The sequence below is a fragment of the Rattus rattus genome, chromosome 1 (assembly GCF_011064425.1).
Source record: "Rattus rattus isolate New Zealand chromosome 1, Rrattus_CSIRO_v1, whole genome shotgun sequence".
In the NCBI taxonomy this organism is placed as follows: Eukaryota; Metazoa; Chordata; class Mammalia; order Rodentia; family Muridae; genus Rattus; species Rattus rattus.
This window is the reverse complement of record NC_046154.1, coordinates 169711592-169732771: the sequence shown is the minus strand read 5'-3', so window position 1 is coordinate 169732771 and position 21180 is coordinate 169711592. Positions and strand designations below refer to the sequence as shown.

The following is a 21180-nucleotide window of genomic DNA, read 5'->3' as shown; positions in this document are numbered from 1 at the left end:
GTATCCCTGGGAGATATCTTAGGATGGGAGATCCAGTCACGTGACACTGGGATCCCTGCCCAACAGAAATTGCAATTTGGTACTTGGTGGGAAATTTGTTATGTAGCTATATAGAATCTTATTTTTCTCTTGAAATAGGGATAGTTTTATCTTTTGAACTAAGTCTTACAGTGAGGCTAAAAAGGTCAGTGACTTAATTCAATCAAAGGTGTTTTGGATCTGTGGTAGTTTAAATGAAAATGTCTCCTTCCCCGTAGACAATACAGAGTGACATTATTGGAGGTGTGGTCTTGTGGGAGGAAGTGTGTCACTGGAGGTGGGCTTTGAGGTTTCAGAAGTTCAATTCCTGCCCCTCTCTCCTGCCTGACAATTTAGGTGTAGAACTCTCAGCTCCTTTTCCAGCACCCTGTTTGCCTGCACACTGCCATGCTCCTGTCATGATGATAATGGACTGAACCTCAGAAACTGTAAGCCAGTCCCAATTAAATGTTTCCCTTATGAGAGTTGCTATGGCTATGGTGTCTTTTTACAGCAATAGAACGTTGACTAAGAAAGAAGTTGGTACCGGGAGTGGGGTATTGATGTATTAAGCTGGACCATTTATTTCTTTGGAAGAATATCAAACACTTTGGAACTTTGGACTAAGAAAGTAATTGGACACTTTAAGTGGGGCTTAATGGGTCATCCTTGTAGGAACATGGGAGACAGTGGTACTGAGGGTGTTTTAAACTGTGGGGGGGGGTCTGGCTCAAGAGATTTCAAAGGAGAAGAATATTAGTATGTAGCCTCGAGATTATTCTTGTGAGATTTTGGTAAAGAATGTGGTTGCATTTTTCTCTGAAAAGTCTGCCTGAGGCTAAATTGAAGAGTTTTTTGATTGAATTTGCAGAGATTTCAAAACAGTCCAGTGTTAACTGACTGTGTTACATGGTTATTAATGGCCAGTCTTATGCATATCTATAATAAAAAGAAGCAAGTTGCACAAGGGGAAAATAAAGAACGTACAGTTTGAAGGGAAAGGGGCACTAGGAAGATTAAATAGACTAAAGAGAAGCCTGGTGCTAAGTGGAATGAAGGGAGTGGTAGTCTTGGAGTAAGACCCTACCCAGCTAATTTCCAATTTGTGAAAAGGAATTAAAGAAAGGCTTAGGGCCACATGTGGTGCTGTATAGCTTTAATCGAAGCACTTGGGAGGCAGAGGCAGGTGGATCTTTGAGTCTGAGGGCAGGCTGGTCTACAGAGGGAGTTCAAGGCCAGCCAAACTTTTAGTAAATCATAGAAAACAGAAACGCAATTGAACAAGGGGCCACGTTTCAGCCCTAACAAGCAGCAGAATTTGGCAGCTTTGGCCATGCAGTTCTGGCTTTAGAGTCAAGGATACAAGAAAGGGGTTACGGAATCTTCCTCCATGAGGAAGGAAGCTGCTGAGGGCTGACCTATGCCATGCATGGAGGCCTAGAAAACCAGTGTGAGAAGGTGAAGCCTGGATTGCCTTCGAGATCCAAAGATATTGAACATGCTAAAGTTGTGGAATACCTGCTAAGGAAAGCTGATAAGAGGAAGTGTAAACAGCCCAACATGAAGAAGTGTGTTGCAGACAGCGAAGACGAAAGGGGTTGGAGATATAAAGAAAACTTTGACATCAGACATGGAGATGAAGAGTTTGGCATCTGTTCATCTGGATTTGGGGGTTTGTTTCAGTCAGTATTTCCTCACTACGCTCTCTTGCCTCCCTTTTAGAGTGGCAATGTATATCCTCCGCCGTTGTATGTTGGAATTATGCAATCTGCTTTATAAACTTGATGTTAACAGGTGCTACAGTGAAGAGACTGCCATTAAGAGATTCAAGAGTCTCTGAAGAGACTTTGAACTTTTAAACAGGGTCGGGACTGTTTTAGGCCATGGGGACATCTTGGAGTTGGAGTAAATGCATTTTGCATTATGATTTGGCTACAAGCCCATGGGGTCCAGGGAGTGGAATGTGGTGGTTGGAATGAAAACGGCCACTACAGATTCATAGGAAGCAGCATTTTGGAGGTGTGGCCCCGTTGAGGTAGTGTGACCTTGTTGGAGGAAGCCTGTCACTGGGAGGTGGGCTTTGAGGTTCCAGAAGCTCAAGCCAGGCCCAGTGTCACTCTCTCTTCTTGCTGCCCGCCTATCTAGATGTAGAACTCTTAGCTACCTCTCCAGCGCCGTGTCTGCCTCTGTGCCACCATGCTTCCCACCATGACCATAATGGACTAAATCTCTGAATCTGCAAGCCAGCCCCAGTTACATGTTTTCCTTTATAAGAGTTGCTGTGATCATGGTGTTTCTTCACAGCAATAAAACCTGAACTAAGACAGTACCATTCAGCAAAATAAACAACTGAAACTCTGTCGCTACAACAAATAGTGAATAAAGTGGATTCAGATAGGAAGGGTAACTTGAATTTGGGTTTTCATTATGTGGTAAAGATGAAGTAACATCATCTTTACCAGGCAAACAGTGAGTGTAGGAAACTGTATTATGGACAAGAGTTCCGTGGTCATGACACACGCTGGCTATCAGAGAGTTTTGAATCTGAGTTATAGGATAGAGTAGGTAAAGGAGGAGCAGAGCAGAATGCTAGGAAGTGAAGTCAAAGAGCAGAATGTCATCAGATCAGGGCTACTGAAGGCAGTTGAGGTGAGGGTAGAAAGAGGCTCGGTGACTCTTCTGGTGGCTGCTGGTGGCCTGAAGCATACATAGCCTGGGTGGTACAGCCCAGAACTGAGTTAGACCCAAGGGGATTATAGGATGGATGTTATTTGCAGACTGCTGCTGAGTAACCCACAGCAAAATGGGAAGCATTAGCCGACGAAATAGGGAGACAGGGAAAACCGGGGCATGACGGGCATGGATTTGATTGGGTACATTTTCACCTCAGGATGAGAGATATTAAGAAGATATAATGTGGGCCTTGACACAAAGCACTCAAAACCTTCATAAAATGAAAGTCCTTTGAATATCTGACCTTCAGGTGTTCTATTATCAAAGGATAAGAACATCTATGCCCCTTTAGAAGGAAAACATATTAAAGCTCTATGCAAAGATTTATTTATGGTCTCTTATTTATTATGGGCTCTTAAAAATAAAGGGTAATATGTTACAAGTAAGTGAGCAGATCATTTCCCTGTGTCCCCGTGTCTAAGGGACAGAAAAAGTGCAACATGTCTAGTAGATAAGAGAAGACAGAATGTGTTATGGAAATGTTGGCATGGTTTCCTTTGCATAAAGGGAAGAAGATGAAGTTTGATCTTAAAAAGCTTAGGGAAACTTTTAGACCCAAATAAATTTGGGACTGGGGGAAGAAGTGGGCGCTGTGTGAGAATTGATAGTCATGCTATATTGCCAGAGGCCATGCAACACAAAAGACAGAGGAAAATTAATGGGAGAAGGAGCCACCCAGCGAGATTACCATTCTGAAGGTGATTGGTTAGAATACATGTAGTGTATTTTTTCCATGAATATGTCAACAGCGTTTAAAAACTTGTGGGTCTTTACACTGGTGTATAATTCAATATTAAAACAGACAAATTACAGGAGTGATCTTGCCAAAAATGTTATTTTTCTTCAAAACTTAAATCAACTGGACATAAATAAAGCATGCTTTGAAACAAGCAAGGCGATCAGGGTTGTGCTTTGAAGACCATCTTGTCTGTGTTTGGGAACAGCCTCACCCAATCCCAAATACAGCATGCTGTGAAGGAATCTCAGAGAGCGATTACAAAATGCTTCTCGTGACAGATGAGGAGCACAAACATTCTGAAAGCCCAAAATTGTGGGAATAAAATGAAGAGACATTCTGTCAATTATTCTAGCAGTGCAAGGCCTCAGTGAATGCAGATGAATGTTCCAGCACTAATATCATGCCATTAGCCATTTGAAGATTGGGCTCATTACCTAAAAAGGCAGAGCATCAATTAATTTGAAGCATTGCAATGGCCTGTTGTGCTGTAGAGGATGAATCTGGCCATTCTTGTTCATCCTCTACGCATTCGTGTGAGTGCAGTAGAAACTTCCTCACCAGACTCTTGAGAGCATTAGCTTAATTTTGCTTGTTTCTACAACACTGCTTTCTACAATGAGAATGATCTCCTGTCTTAAAAGTAAACACTTTACTTATTCTCCAGATAATTCTAGGTTAAGCCACCCACCCCCATTTCTCATGAAATTATATGTGGATGATTCTAGAATTATCTTAAAATTGAAGCATTCTGAGTTTTAAAAGTATTTGAGTGGTGTATGAGGCAACTTTGATTGACTCATTCATTCATTCGTCTAATGGTCATTCTATGGGATGGAGTACAAAGAAATTTCAAGACACTGAGTAATTTCTGTTGCTAGGATGCTTACGTACAGATTCTCATCAGTATCTACAGATAGGGGCAAGCATAAGGATGCAAAGATCTCAAATAAATCAGAGATTACTGCCTGTTCTCAAGTATTTCTTGCATAGCTACTTGGGGATGCAACCATGAAGGTGTTAGTTTTATAGAAAGGAGCAGAGAAGTCAAGGTTTCTGAATTTCTGGGACTGGCTACCTCGTGGCAAGATGGAAAATGATGAAGAAACAAATAAACAATAAAACTTCAGATAGCCATAGGTGCTATGGGGCAAATAAAGCAGGCACTGTCAAAGAGAGTGATAGCTACAGAGGGGAGGTTGCCAAGCAGGGAATGCCTCTGTGGAGTGGGTATCTGAGTCCAAGTCTTACCATTGTACGGGGATTTGAAGGATCAACAAAGCGCCCAAGGCAGAAATGAGCTTGTCACTCTGTATAACAAAGAGAAAGTCATTGACTGGAGTGTAGAAGAAGAGAATGATAAATATAACCACATAGTAGGAAAAGGACAGATCCTGTTGTCTTTTGTAGGCCAAGGTAAGGGCTTCCTTCTAATCCTGAAGGCTTAGAAAAAATCACACTCATGAGCTTCAGCCTGGTGTGATATGATTTGATTTCATAGTTTGAAAGGGTTGATGGAGAGAGACACCATGAAATTCCATTTGTTGAGGTGCAGAGCAACCAGGAGGGAGAAATGGAGGTGAGCGAATGGTCCACGGTGGAGAGGATCAATGAAGAATTAGTTCGGGTAGCCTAACCATGATAACAGAACAGAATATTCATTACTAAAGGGGTGCGTGCTTGCATTAGATTTCTAACTGCTAATGTAGTAAGAAGTGGTTCCAGGTTAGGCCAAGTTTCTTAGGAGAACTGAGACTCCTTATCATGTCTGGACTGAACATTAAAGAATGGCACAGAGGCCATTCACTGACATGAGGTGCTCCTACTTGTTTTAAGGGGTGAGGACTGCATTGGGTGTTGTATACAGCTTTGTACAAGCCCTTGCTCAAGGCAAGGAGAAATTTATTAAGAAAATAATACTTTAAGTAGCAAGGTAAATAACATGCCTTTGGGAATTATTCCAAGAATTAAGTCTAAAGGCATTTTTTCCTTTTTAATATAGTAACTTGCATGATTAAGCTCTTCAGCGTGCCCGACTCTCCTCAAATCTGCTAAGGTGTTAACTTCCTGTCAGCAGAAACTTAGTTCACTGTCAGTGGGCAAATTTCATCAGATCGCTTGCTAAGAAACGGTGATTAATATTTATCTTTCTCTGTCTGAGGAGAAACTCTACTCTCCCTAGACAGGAAGAGAGATAAACAGGGGAGAAGACCCAGCAACTGCTCATGAGTGAGGTGCCCCCATTACAGTTCACCTGCTCTCCAGTCTTTCCTCTCCTCATCTTTTCTCTGCTGGCAGACTCAACTTTCATCCCTCTCTCCTTCAGTTCCTCTGGTAAACTGCTTCCAGAAGTGAGCAGAATAGAGCATTCTACTCAGAGGCATTCCCTAATGTCCACAAAACACAATCAAATTCCGTAGTCTTGTACAAATAGAAGAAACCCACTCTTTCTGCTTCATCTTGGGCTATAGGTCACACTTTTCAATTATTTTAAGCACATTGCATTTTCTTGTGTTCTGATGATTTTGGAAACCATGGCAAATGCACACAAAATTTACCGCCCTAAATATTTTAACCATATTGTTCACGGCCATTAAGAATATTCCCATGGTTGCACCGAGCCCACTGGATTCCAAATGACTAATTATTTCCCAAATGCTTCCAGAAAGTGATTGCCTGGGTAACACCTGTAATTACACAGTTCCTTCTGGCCTCCTGAAGTGCTTTTCCCTTCCCTTACCAATTAAAATCCTACCTACCTTGAAAGACTGGTACTTACATCCTACCTCTTCCTTTAAAACCTTGTCTAAAAACATAAGGTCAGCTCCGTTGCTAGGTTACACAGTTTCCACAAAGAATGACGAATCATGTCTAGACTGGAAAACCAACTTATCAACTTCAAATGGGTTGATGGGATGGGGCACAGTGGATTTCTGTCTTTCGTTATTAGTTGATTCCCTGGTAGGAACTCTAGAGGCTAAGTCTTGGACTTGCTTCTTTGAAGTATGAAGCTCTTTCACTCCTAACATTCTTATTGGTGTGTGCTCATTGCATATAGTGTCCATTCTTGTACAGATTCTTTAGGAATATCCTGTACTTTGACCACACCCATCTCTTCCCTTAGCCCCCCTCCCCACCGCTCCTTCTGACGGTCTCTTCATTCCAATATTTCCCTTCTGTTTTCACACTGCCCACACGTATGTGTGGATATAGGTTCTTTTATTGGTTTACAAGGAATTCTAGGATCCACAAATGAAAGAAAACATGCAATGCTTTTCTTTCTACATTTAATTTGGCTTAATGCGATGATCTCAGTTGCCTATATATTCCATATAATGACAAGATTTCATTCCTTATTATGGCGAACAAAACTCCATCATGCATATATACCGTCTATATTCAACACTAAGAAAATGATTCACATGCTAATGAATACTTAGGCTGACTCCATAGCTGCAGTATGCAGGAATCTATATAGCATGCCGACTTAAGAGTTCTTAAAAATACACCTCTTGGTCATTATAATTAGGTAATGATATCTGGAGCTTTATGAGGAACTTTTGGGCCAGTGAATGGGCTAATTTACATCTCTACCAACAGCACATAAACATTTTATTTCCCCTACATCCTCGTTAGCATTGGTTGTTGCTCGTTTTCTTCATGCTCACCACCAAGAATGGGATGAGATAGAATCTTGTTCTACTTTTACTCTGCATCTTCTTTATGGCTGTCTTAGACAGGGTACATTCTTAATCGACGTTCTCTCTTAATTGAGGTTCCCTCCTCAAAGGCTCTAACCTGTGGTGAGCTGACATAAAACTATTCAGCACAGCGAGGAAGGCTGCTCAACACTTTTAGCATACTTGTTGGCCATCTACTTTTCCTCTTCTGGGAACTACCTTTGTATTCCATTACCCTATCTATTGATTGGGTTGTTTGGTCTGAAGAGGTGGAGTTCAGGGTTTTTTGTTTGTTTGTTTGTTTGTGCATTTATTTGTTTAGCTTTAAAATATATATTCTAGATATTAATCCTGTCAGATGTATAGCCAACAAAAGTTTTTTTTTTTCCCATTCATGAAACTTTTAAGCCAAGAACATTTCTGAACTTAGTCAACATGAATCCCATCTTCTTTAAGTCGTCACCAGGCCTGAGTTAGGATTTATGCAGAAAGGATATTCTGAATCTGTCTCACTACTCTGCAGAGCTTGCTATATGCCATTCTTGCAGGTCAGTTTAAAACCAAGTGAAGCTTGTGGTTGTCTTTTGTGTCTGATTAAAGCAGGACTTAAGACTTTTGTTATGGGCTGTAGCAGCACGTAGAAATACTGTACTCCCAAGCCTATACCACTGTATGCTTTGGCCATAAGTCAATTAGAAGCTATATATGAGGTGAGCCCAGTGAAGCATCCCTTACCTTTGGAAGCAGCTGGATCGCCTGTAGAATTCTTTGTCTGTGACCAGAGTTAAGGATTCCAATTTCCAACAAATCCTGATCTTCCATAACATTGCTTCCCTGAAATAAAACCAGAAACGTTAGATGATAGATCTAGCATTTAAGCTACGTGAGATAAGAAGAATTTACTTTTCACAGAGTTAAACAAGTTCTCTGAGTTCTACAAACAAAAACAAGAGTTGTTGTACTCTGTGTGAGTGAAGATTAGGTCACCGTGGGACTGATGGGAGGGGTATGAGAGTGGACCTTCCCTCACATACATCTCTCATGACTTACTATTATGGCTAAGTTCTCTGCATTGAAGAGTCATTCCTATGACTTAGGATTCTGTTCCTGTAAACATATAAGGGCTTCTGGGAAGAATCGTCATTCAGGATTTTCAGTGACTTCTAGAAGGAAGTGCATGAATCAGTTTATTTTTAAAAACTAATCTGAAAATAGATTTTGTGAGGAGGGCTGATGGGAAAACTGACAGGTACATGGCAGGTTAAAAGTAAAAATAATTCATTTTAGAATATCGAATGTCAGATTCTTAAAACATGGAGATGGAACAATGAACAAGATGCAAATGTCTGCAAATGATGGTAGCTTCCATTTGCATACTGCAAACAGGTACCATGAGATGCTTGCTTGGGAATCCTGAGACGATGAAGGGCACATTTTTTTTTTTTTTGGAGAAGGTGATGTATAATCAAATATCTGAAGTATGCTTAGGATCTCAAACAAGAAGGACGAAGAGGAAACCATGTGCACTAACCTATAGAAAAACACAAATATACTTAAAAAAGAGTCACATGATGGAATTCTAAATTTAGAAAGATCACTTGGCTTTTATGGCTGGGCCTCAGTTTCCTTCCCTGTAAGATGAAAAGACTGAAGCTCACGTTCTCCAAAGATCAGTCTACTTTGAAATGTCTCAGATCTCAAGCGAGTGTTTTAAGCCCCTGACAGTGTTTGAAATGGAAAAGTACAGACTGCTCGTTTTGTCCTTAACCTCTAGTCTTTCGGGGTTTACAGGATAAAGTTTCTCTTTAAATTGAAGACCCTAATATCTAAATGGAATAAGGTAACCACATCTTCTCACTCATTGGGAGAAGCCAGGCTATGAAGAGAGGCTGGGAAGTTGGATGAAGGGACAGATGGAAGAAATTCATTAAAATATTGCATCACACTGTAGACGAGCTATAGTCTATAACAGTTTTATAGATTCTAAAATCATTATAAGAATCTAATACTTTATAAAATGTAGAGATGATATTTAAGAAGATGAAACGTTAATTAGCCAGATTGGGTCATTGTCCATTGCATACATGTATCCCACGATCATATTGTGTTCCGTAAGCAAGTACAGTAATTATATTCCATTAAAACAAAAAGGCAAGATTGAGGACTTGAGGAATGGGTGGCATTTCAAGAGTTTGCATTGCTTTTCTGAATGAATCAACTTTCATCCAATTAATGCTAGCACGAGATACTTAAGAGAGAAATGACAGAAAAACATGGAGGACAACAGGTACTCACACACACACAGGCTCAGTGCGACAGCAAATGCACTAGAAGGGGCAGTCCTGGGGCCCTGCAGACCATTAAGAGGGTGCTAGGGCTGTTTTAGGGATGGGATGGGCCTGGGCTCAGGTAATCATTATGGAAGGCAGAAAACTATGGAAAAGTATCAAGCAGTTTTAGTTGGAGGTTAGACTTGCAGAAAGAAGAGACAGGAAATGCAGGGTGGGGCAGGAAATGGATTAGATGCCTTTCCTCAGGTAAGAACAGAGGAAGGGTAGAATAGATGGATGTATAGACAGTTTCATATCAGACCATGTTGCAAACTGATAATTGACTGTTGTTAGGAGATTAAAGCCATTAGAACGGTATCACGGTTAGGGATTTAAGATGGCCATTCACTGAACAAAAGCATTCCACCTACTCAGAACATCATGCCAACGCTTAAGCTACGCCAGCCACCTCAGCAGAGGGAGAATGATCCAGGCATATAGCAGCATGATAATGAAAAGGCTAAAGAAAAACAAGTACAGCCAGTCTTGGCACTGTGCCACAGGAAACACAACTCTCGAGAAATCACCCCGTGCACGCGGTAGAGCATGGCTGGGCGCAGAAACGACTTCATTTTGAGAAACCGTTATTACTTCCAGAAACGGACTCAAGAGAGCTTGAGTGCGATATGTGAAGCCCGGTCTGACTTTTAATCTTTGAGGACTTCCCAAAGCATGTACCGACCCTAAAAGAACGATCACAACACTGACCGTTTATGTGCTAGATCATAGTCATGACTTTTATGGACTGAATTACCAGTCCATACCTTCAACTCGCGCAAAATGTGGGGCCTACTTTCTTGTACATCAGCAGGCGTATCCTCAAGGTTTTATGGTTTGTAGGACCTGTGGTCTACAATTAATCCAAAAAGTTTAGCAACAGTGTTTGAATAATTTGATGGGTTCAACAGTTCAGTCCCGAAAGGCCGCTGTCTTTCCTTGACACCATTCCTATACTGTCTTTTCTATTTTCATCAAAAGAGGAGACTTTCGGAATAGTTTATAGAAGTCTGAAATTTTGAAAGAGTATTAAATATACTTTAACCTTCTATGCTTGGGCCAGATTTCCTAGCATATAAGATACGAGCAAAACACTTTTAAAAGTGAGTGGAAGGTAGAGAATTGTGATACAAAAATATAAGAATGTACCTTATGAATTGGAAAACACAAGGAAAAGGATTCAGTGTCCTCAATGAGGTATACTGTTAGAGTTTTTCATTTTGCCAATTATTCTTATTTGTTTCGTATATGGTGTTCACACAAATAGAAACATCATGCTGTGTGTGGCAAATATGTACACTTGCTTTGTGTCACGAGAAAGACGAACAAAAAGAAAATATTCTATTTTCCCTGTTTTTATAATACGTAGAATAACCCGCAATATCTTGATTTATCTTCAATCTCTCTTTTGCTTAAAATATCAGGTGGCTTGGACCTATTTGGATCACAGTTGGGAAAACTTAGATAAGTCATTTTTTTTTTTTAGGCTTCTTGGCTCTTCCTTGTAAAATGAAGCAGACTAATCAATGTGTATTAAAATGTTATTCTTTCAGCCATGTTTAACTTTTGATAAGTGTTATTATATAGAGAGTATGTATTATGAAATGTCATTTTAGTGTTTTAGAATTTAGAACCTCAAGTTGGCTTGAAGAAACGACGACTGAGACGTTAAAACATGTTTGTTTGAGTTTGTTTGCTTGTTTGTTTTTGACAGAGCAATCTTAGCTAATAGGATAATTTCTCTATAGTGCTATAAATTCTTATAGCTTTTTTCCCCCACCTTTATTGACAGTTTAGGACAGTTAAAACAACACAAAGACACAGGTGAGACCACAGAAGTGTTAAGTTACAGCACAGGAGTTAATAGATTTCCTTTTGCCCTTGGGTCACAGTTACACTGTCAAGGCCATAGACATTTCAATTCTGCCTACAGGGCTACAGTCTTCTCTTAGTCCATGACTTCCTTTTGTTACCGCAGAGACTCTCAGCTTAACCTAGTGTTTTCCCCCAGTAAAAGCCTAATATGAACCTAACTCCACACTCCATCTAGTCTGCACGTTACTGATATGCCACTCGTTTAGTGAGCAGAGCGCCACATTAGTCCTCTGCCTAAACCACCTACTCCAGTACATCCCTTCTCCTCACCATCCTTTCCCAACCACTTAATCATCTGCTCCCCCCATAATAAACATGAATGCCACAGACTTCTCTATCGAATGTTAAGACTGACCCCCCTAGTTGCCAAATCCAATAGGTTCTTTCAGCCCCAAACCCAAGAACTTTCTGGCTAACCTAGCTGGTGGCTGCAGTATTGGATAATTCCTGATTTGGAGTATGTCCGTCACCATAGCGAATTCTATTAGTCAGGTTTTCTCTAACTTACTGACAGTGAAACCATAGTCAAGTCACATAGATGGGGCAAGCAAGCCAGGAGTAAAACATATTCCTCATTCTCCAGATATAGTCAGTTATATACCATTTGGTCACAGTCCATGAATATTACATGTAGGGTCTTCAGCAAATTATCTTCCAATATTTCAGTGGTCAAAATATGAAGTTGTCACACTCTGGGTGGTGTTGATTTATTATGATGTTCGAGAGCCACGCTGTGTAATGAGAAGTGCAGATAAGACGGACAAGTTCCTGAGCCTGGCACTCTGCACCACACAGGTAGTTTGGGAAGAGTGATCATGGGGAAAATGGTTTGGCTACTCAGTAACTAAACAACTTATTAGCATGATCAGAGGCCCGGGGTGCTGTTTTTACAGATGCTGCTGCTCTTTTCCTGATCAGAACTGACAGATCCGGGGCTCTCTATTCCCTTCTTAAATCTCAGAACGAAGAGAAATCACCTAATATCGTATGCGCCGGTAGCTGAAGCCGGAGCTTCTCCGACCGTGGGGAGGTTGTTATGTATGGAGGTTTTCGGCTCGGATAGACCACTGAGATGACCAAACGGGAATGAGGAGTTGCGTTTCCTGCTTAGTGGCCCATTAGAGAGAGAACAACTATTTATTGAAATCATATTTCAGGGATGTCCGTACCGATGGCTCCGGCTCTCAAAACAGTTTGAGAAGCTCATGCAGCTTCATGACTTTAACACAGTATTGCATTCATTTAGAATCTTTGACTTCACATTCCATATTAAATCGAGGGCTAGGGAAACACGTCTGAGGACCTCAGGAAGACTGGCTCCTTCTTCATACACACTAGAGTAGGAAATGTTTTCATTCTTTTTCTTCAGGCAGACTCAAGATGAAGACATCGAGAGATAATGCTGGTGGGGAAAATTGGTGTCTGCTTTATAACTGGATCAATCAGATTCTTCTCACAATTTGTGTGGCCTTACTTCAATACATGGTACAACGACACTAATCTCTCACAAACTTGCTCATGAAAAACTTGTGCATGAAAAACTTGTGCATGAAAAACTTGTGCATGAAAAACATACACATTTTATTTTTTGTATATGTTTACAGCACAAAGCTATACACTGTGTTTCTCAGAATAAAAGGCTATGTCCTAGCTTCTTACCTTTCAGCTTTGACTCTATTGGATCTCAGTTTATAGATAAATTCCATGCATGACTTCTGAGTGGTTGGGATAGTAGCTATTGCAAAAAGTAACAGATTTATGATGTTCCTGTGCGGCATTAAAATAAAGCTACATTTACCTCATCATTCAGAAGCACGATTACTACAAATGCTCATGTAATAGATGGTGAGTGTGCTCCAATTTATTATTATTATTATTATTATTATTATTATTATTATTATTATTTGTATCAGTGTGTGTGATGTGTGCATCTGAGTGTGAGCTCATGTGTGCCATGACACACATGTGGAGGTCAGGGGGCAACTTTTAGGAGTTTGTTTCTTTACACTGTGGGTTCTGGAGATGAAATTCGAGTCATCAAGCCTCTGTGCAAATGCTTTCACTTGCTGCCCCACCTTGCAGCCTACATACTCCATGCCTAATTCCTTATCTCATACTAATAGAGCAGTATTAGAAGCATTTGTAGCCCTTTGATAACCTTTCTATCTAAGGCCTTCATAACATACTCTCTTGATTGCAGCAGAATTTCCTATATACGCTTAATTAACTTTCTCTTCTTTTTTTTTTTTTTCGGAGCTGGGGACCAAACCCAGGGCCTTGCACTTGTTAGGCAAGTGCTCTACCACTGAGCTAAATCCCCAACCCCTGACTATCTCTACTTTTTAGCTTATGAGTAGTTTTCTGGGTCTTAATGTCACATGAAAATTTTGTTCTGAAGCTGGAATTAGAATTGTATTCTCCAGACATCATACATGAAAGATGATGCCTGCATGACATTCCATGAAGACCTTATGTTTAAACTAATAGATAAGGTAGAAAATACAGTATTAGTAGAAAATTAATGAAGATGTAGACAAAACATAATCATATCCCTTCCCACATGTCTATGATCAATTCAGCATCACAACAGATCCCATTACAGATGGTTGTGAGCCACCATGTGGTTGCTGAGATTTGAACTCAGGACCTCTGGAAGAGCAGTCAGTGCTCTAACCACTGAGCCATCTCTCCAGCCCTTAGTCTTTATTTTGGAGGCTGCTGGTTCATAGCTTCTTGAGGTAAGAAGAAAAGTTTATGTGAAAAAAGTTTATTTGAGTGTTCTTACTTTCCCCCCCAGTTACATGCATAGACATAGAAAGACAGACAGTATAGACAGACTGCCCTGGGAGAGTCCTCCACACCCACCCTGTCTCAGATCACCTACAGGAAAGACTATTTCATGTATTTCCCAGTCCTTTACCTCACCTCTTCAGGGATGATGAAAATCCAGCCACACAAAACACATCAAAAGATAGCTTCAAAGAGGTTATCTATCTAATCAATATGAACTGGATTCCTTCAACGCTTATACAAGTGGCAGTTGATGTAAGCTAGAGTAAACTACATACGTTACTAGGCACCATTCAAATTGCCTTACACATTTCATTCTTCCAGCAACCCCATTTATCTTGGATCTGAGGAATATATTTTTATAAATGACCCCAGTCATCCTCCTAGTACAGCAGGCAACGAATCAGTCTCATTCTTAACCCCATGCCACCTCCGGTGTGGGTAATGCAGGCAAGGAGAGATTCAGCTTAACAAAACAAAACATGCCCTGGCTTAAGCCATTTATATGTTTTGCTTAAGAGGCACATGAAATTACATAAATGTAGGTGCCCCAGTGTACTTTATGTCTGGCTTCATGGCATTTTAAGCAGCTGACTCCCTCTCTGTGGAAGATCATTTAGAAAGCCGTCTGACCTATCCCGCCTCCTCACTCTGGTCCTTTCTGTTCACTGACTGAATCATGGAATCAGGCTGTCAGGGACCTGTAGGCTTTTCTGGCTTAAGTGTTCCCTAACTAACCATGGCGCGTTAACTTCCTTTCTGCAGCAATGGTGTCTAGCTGGTTTTACACCATCCCAAAGGGGTTGCTGGGATATTAGGTACTTTAAATGGTCTTTCCCAGAAATGTCTGACTGTGGGGTTGGGGTTGGAGGGGACACCCCAGTTCTACTTGTTCTGCTCTCATTGCAATGCAGAGTGGAAAAGGCGAGCTATTAGAAGAACAAGCCAAAAGCAGAGCAAGGAAAACAGTTAGCAGCTGTCCCATGTCCTTTTCCAATTACAAGCTGTGAAGTTCATTTTTTTTTTTCTTGAGTAGGCTGTACATAATCTTGGCAGGTACTGAGTTTTATTCTTCTATCTAATTGGCTGAACATTTATTTCCTGGTGCCTCTTAAGAGAAAAGTGAGCAACATGTAGCTTAGCATGGACACCCTGCCCTTGCCTGAAGAGGAACACAATGCTTTGGTATTTCCGGTAGGCTCCTCTTACACACTGCTTTGGATGGTGGTGTGGAGGAATACTAAATGCTAATGTTCATGTCCATGGCATCTGCTACACTGCCCATTCACTTATAAATATTGTAAGAATCTTGTAAGCTAGGTGGTGTTATTTTTTGTTTTATAGATGAGGGAATAGTCTTGGGCATGTGAAATCATTTCAAGTTTGCACAGTATCTGATGTATCTGTGATCAGTATTTTATTCTATCAGACTCCAAGATAGGACCTCACTTTCTACTGAAAGAGAACCAGATGTCTAGGAACAGGTGTTTTCTTTAGTCAACAGATGTGTAACACTGCTCAGGATTAGTTTCCATGCATTACATATATAAAACACATTTTATTTCTAATAAATTATACATCCTCTGAAAGGTCAAGTAGTTAGTTATTTCATATCATTATAATCCAAAGTCAAGCCTCTTACTAAATCTGACTGAGCATACTTGTGGCTAAAGTACTACAGAACATGTCCTGTCCTGAACTGGGTCCGCCCAGGAAGTGGGAGCACCAATTTGGCAACAGGTGGGTGTGAGGGATCCTTCTCCTGTGTAAACTCTTGTCAGAAGTTTAACTGGTCAGCTGAGGAGAAGTTCCCAGATCAGGGACATGTTTGCACGACTCCATTATGTCTTTTTCACAGCCAGAATGAAGAAGGGCAGTGTCTTGGAATGAAGGGAGGTGGAGTGTATCTGGGAAAAGTCAAGGGAGTTTGTGTTGCTTGTTACTATATTAAGGATCTAGAGAAAAGGGTGTGAGTTGTGGACTCCAAGAACCACAACTAGGCCAAGGGGAGTGTGACCATGAAGGTGGACATTTTTGTGCTCCTAACATTAAGAATCCAATCAAAATAACAACTCATTCATTAGCTCACAGAGATGGCAGACCCCAGGAAAAACACATCTCCAGATTCAAAGGTGATGGGGTTTTCTGACACTGAGAAATATGTTCAGATACATTTTAGTTAAAGGAACTCAAGATAAAAGGACCAAGATGGATTGGGAGGGAGGGAAAGAGGAAAGGGATGATTTGTTCTGGAGTGTAAAGGTAATATTGAAGGAAATATGGTTGCTGGGAAAAAAATATATCAATTGAAACTTAAGTTGACACCATGCTCTTACTTGGATAGCCTTAGGAATGAGGTCACAGAAAGCTGGGAATGAACCAACAGAGTCCAATTTAGAGATGTCAGAGAGAAAGAATGGGCGCTCATTCATTTAGTCAACATAAATTTATTCAACTCAGTTTCTGAGCAATTCCTCTGTGTCAGGCACGTTACTGGGGATTCTCAGATCACTCTCCTATGACAGACAAGATCGTTTTCCATTAGAAGTTAAAGTCTAGTGGATAAAACAGGAAAATAACTGAATAAAAAACATGTCAATTGTGAGCTATGTTTACTATATGCCTTTAAACACTCTACCTATTTCTTGCCCACAACAACTTCGAAAGTTGTTACAATTAACCTTCTTACAAAATTAAAAGTGGGATGCCCAAACAAGCTAATAATGTGTTCAAACTCACACAGAAAGTCAAGTTGCTCTAAAGGAACTTAATAGAAGCCGGAGATAAAACAACTCTGAACACAGAAGACCTGTGTCAGAAAGACTGGGCAAGAAAGCTTGAGGAAGCAATTTAAATGATTAGAAGGATGAAGGAAAGGGTGAGAAGAGTCATTACAAGGACATTTACTGACAACAGCGGGCACAAAGGCACTGGGTGGGAACAGTGCCAAACACGTAGGGACAGACAGCAGTAGAATTTGCTCACCAAAGAAGGGACTTTGGAGTAGAACACAGGGAAAGGCATGAGTGATGCAAAGGGCTTGTGGTACCCAATGACTTCGATTTTATTCCAACTCTAATAAGAAAAGTGGGAAGAGATCAACTAACTTAGAATTGGCTACTCTGGCCATGGGGCACTGAACATTTGAAGAAACTGGGTGACAGATTGAACTCAACAACCCAAATGGAAACATGCCCTACAAATTATCTGAAGGAAAAAGAGAGACAAAAGATGATCTTTCAGAGAACAATGTGGATTGGTTTCTCTGGGGAGTCAAATTCATAGCAAATAGAAGTTTACTTTTGAACCAATGGGAAAAGCCAGATGGCAAAGATAAACATCGCAGTAGGTTACAGTCCCTAGGGGCAGAACCTATTATCATTGTTATGTTGCTCAATGGCTATAGAATCACATGGGTCTGTTCTGCAAATACTCAACTTTATACACATAGATTAATGTGGTTCTCAACCTTCATCAGAGAAGCTCCCCTCTGGCTGTGGACAGAGCTGAAAACAGACACCCACAACTGGTCACACTGCAGAGCAGAGACAGTGAAGCACGTAGCCTAAATGAGACATTTTTATCATGCCCCACCCCACAACCCAAGGGTCAGGGATCATCCTGGAAGAAGAGGCAGGAAGACTGTAAGAACCATAGGTTGGGGTAGGTTCTCAAGAAACAGTGTTATCTGAACACGGCAGGCCTGTTGTACACATGAACTCAGAGTGGCTGTGGCTGTCTGTACAAGACCTGCGTAAGATCGAACCAGGCAAAACTCCAACATCAAATGGGGAGGGGCTCATGAGGCTCCACCTCTAGCTGAAGAGAAATTGTCAACTATTGCTGCTGGAGAAAGGAGAGTCAGTTTTCTTCAGAGATTGAGCTCCAGGTACCTTGCCTGTGCTCCATATGGTAGCCAAACGTCATGTTCACGATACCAGCATTGGCTGGACTCAGTGATAGAAATAAAGAAATACATGGAGTTGGGAGGAAGACCTAATAGGAGGAATCTGGGAAGGGATGGGGGGAGGAATTAGGAAGTGAACTTGGTCAAAATGCAGTGCATATGTGTACAGTAAATCAAAATGGCATTCGATAAAGATCCTAAACTGGTAAACTATGGACAAAGATTTAGCAGTAATTAGGTTGAAAACCTGAAGGGGCACATAGTTGAAAGAATGTTTTCCTGAAGCAGACACAGGTAAAGGGATGTTTTGATATAGTAAACACGTGAAAGGACTTGGGATGAAGGAGTATAAATATGAACCCACAGATATTGGGAGGCAAGCACCGAGCCTTGGTTTGCCTTACACAGCATTGTTGAGTTCCAGTGTAGCAATGATGACATTGAGAGAAACTCACCCAAGAATTGCTCATGAGGTTCCTGTGGTCTCACCTCAGACTGGTTGGTGAGGCTTGTGGTTTCTTCAGGATTGAACTACAGTTGCTGGTTCATGTCTGGTGCCACTGGTCTGTAGTTGTTGGTTCCTGTGTGGTGTCTGCCTGCCTAGAGAACTAGTCTGCAGCTACTGAGCCATAGTTGGTGTTTGCTATGGGACAGAACTGCTGTCAAAGAAGATGGCGCTCACCCCCAAAGAACTATTGCTGAACAGGTCTATTCTCCCACATCCTAGTAACTTTTCTCTTCTACTACCTCTTCTGGGTAGTGGGCTAGAGGAGAGGTTGAATCCTTATTAAAAGTGGGTTGCAAAAATTTCTGCCTACACTTACTCCGTGAAATTTTATTTCTATCTGTGGTGAACACTATTTGACTGAATCCCTTCTCCTTTGCTACCTCTCACTTTACAGGCTGCTTCTGCTCTGGTTCTGAGCCTCCTGGAAGCTGTGTTTGTACCTGGGCAGATCTACCCATTGGGAAAAGGAAGAAACTCACTTGAGAGTGTCTGTGCTTATGTGTGACGTTCCTCAGAGTAAGGCAGACGAGCCCAGAGACGGGCCCATGACAGAGAGTGCCCATTACGGCATTGACTGCCCACTATGGACAGTTGGACAGTTCCATTGGATATCTAGAAACAGGCAATGATTCCTGAACACATAAGCTCTCTCCATTATTTTTTTTTTAAATCTAGGGTTCTCTGGACAGTTTTCTATGTCATTAAAAATAACAATAATAATAATGCCATGTCTCAGGACATGTAACAGCAGTTGAGAAGATGCAATGGGTATTGACTGTTTGCCTTATTTTATTGTATTCAGACTGGGATAGATTAACACAAGTGCAGCAAACAAGGGGTGTTAGAAGAAAAAAGGAAAGTTGCCACAATCAAGTATGTGTGTATGTATGTATGTGTGTGTGTGTGTGTGTGTGTATGTGTGTGTGTTTGTATGTGTGTGTGTGCATATGTGTATGTGTATGTGTGTGTATGTGACTGTTGCCTGTGTGCCTATATGTGTAAGTGTGTGTAAGTGTATGTGTGTATGTGTGTGTAAGTATTTATGTAAGTGCGTATATGCATGTATGTATCTAAGTGTACATGCAAGTGTATGTGTGTGCACTGGATTTTTCTTTTTACTGTTTCATCTCATTTTGGCTTGAAATAATGAAATCTCATGAAAAGATTTTTGAAGGAGCTTTTTTTCCTTTCAATTTCAGTTTCAGTTAATGATTGCTGGATACAATGTTACCACATGTACATAAGTGGTATTTATTTATTTATTTATTTATTTATTTATTTATTTAATATATCTGGGAGTAGCTTTGAGCATTGCAACAGCAGGCATCCAGAGGTTGTAAAGAGTCAGAGCTCAGCCAGAAGCTTATTTTTTTTCATAAGCTTTGTGTTCTGTAAATACAATACACGAAGCATAGACCACAAAAATAACCTCCCAAAACCCCACTCTTGAGATAGTCGCACATTATACATATCGGGCAGAAGCAGTGAGAGCATTTGCTGGTAGGTTAGGTTGACCATAGGTGTGGCTGTGCCCTGAGCTCTTGAGGTTGCCAAAGAGCATGTTGAGATCCTTTGCAATCCAGAACACCTTTGGTGAGAGATAAACGGTGATGCTGCTTTTGAAACAGTTGGCTGGTGGAATATTCCTGACTTTTCCCTACACTTATTTTTGGGTTTGGTATTTAAGCTATTTTTCCTGAGATGTCTTTGGATTAAAAAAAATATATTTTTCTTCATGAAAACTTTATCTTGACTCATTTCAGTTTTAAGATGTGGTGGTGGGAATGTGCTCACCCCGTGGCCCTCGACTGATGTGTGAGGAGTGTCCCAGCAGAGTACAGAGAGCAGGATGATCTAATAGAGCGGTGATCACAACAGTGAAGCAAGGTCACAGGCAAGGAAATCCCTCACAACTGTTTGGGGACCGGATGATCACATCTTCTGACTTGAGGTTGAAGACAAAAGGAAGGTTCATTCAAGGCACACCCACCCACCCTTGCCTCATGTCTATAACATAGAATAGTCTTCTTTGTTTTATCTTATACCCTTCCTATACTAGCATCATTCAGCCTTTTCAGAGAAAGAGAAGAAAGAAAACCCTTTCCTATAATAAATATTATTAAAGTTTCTCTTGCTCAATTTTCTAAAATTTGATTATTTTATTTAAAATTTTTCACGTATATTTTGATCATATGTTTTCTCCTCCCCACCAACTCCTCCCAGCTCTTCCCCACTATCCTCCACACGCAACTTCATGTTCTCTATCTTCCTCTAAAGGACAAAACAACAAAACAAACCAAAAAAATGAAAGAAGCTATTTGCAGTTGTTATCTGTTGGGAAAGATAGAATTATTTTTTGCCAATGGAGACTCACTGTGCATATCGACCACACCCCAGGGCAGGCTCTATGTACAAGAGTTCTTGGCTAACACAAAACAGACTTCGCGCTAAAGGAAAAGTTCTAAAATATTCAACTGGCATCTAAACTATCGTGGAATTCTTCATATTAACTTAAAGTGTACATTGTTTAAAAATAGGTACATCATGATTAGGGTGAAGAAGCGGTAACCAGTCACAGTGTTCTTGGTTTCTTTCTCCTGGGTATT

General features: G+C 40.8%; 1 protein-coding gene across 17 annotated transcripts in view; it reads right to left on the bottom strand.

Annotated features, from left to right (window-relative positions):
- Anks1b (ankyrin repeat and sterile alpha motif domain containing 1B) overlaps positions 1–21180 on the bottom strand; it is a 1103087-nt gene that overhangs the window by 322198 nt on the left and 759709 nt on the right. For all 17 annotated transcript variants that reach the window (XM_032911305.1, XM_032911312.1, XM_032911325.1 and 14 more), the window contains one exon: positions 7903–8001. In XM_032911305.1, coding sequence (XP_032767196.1) covers positions 7903–8001 — 99 coding nt within the window. The remainder of the gene's footprint in view (positions 1–7902; positions 8002–21180) is intronic.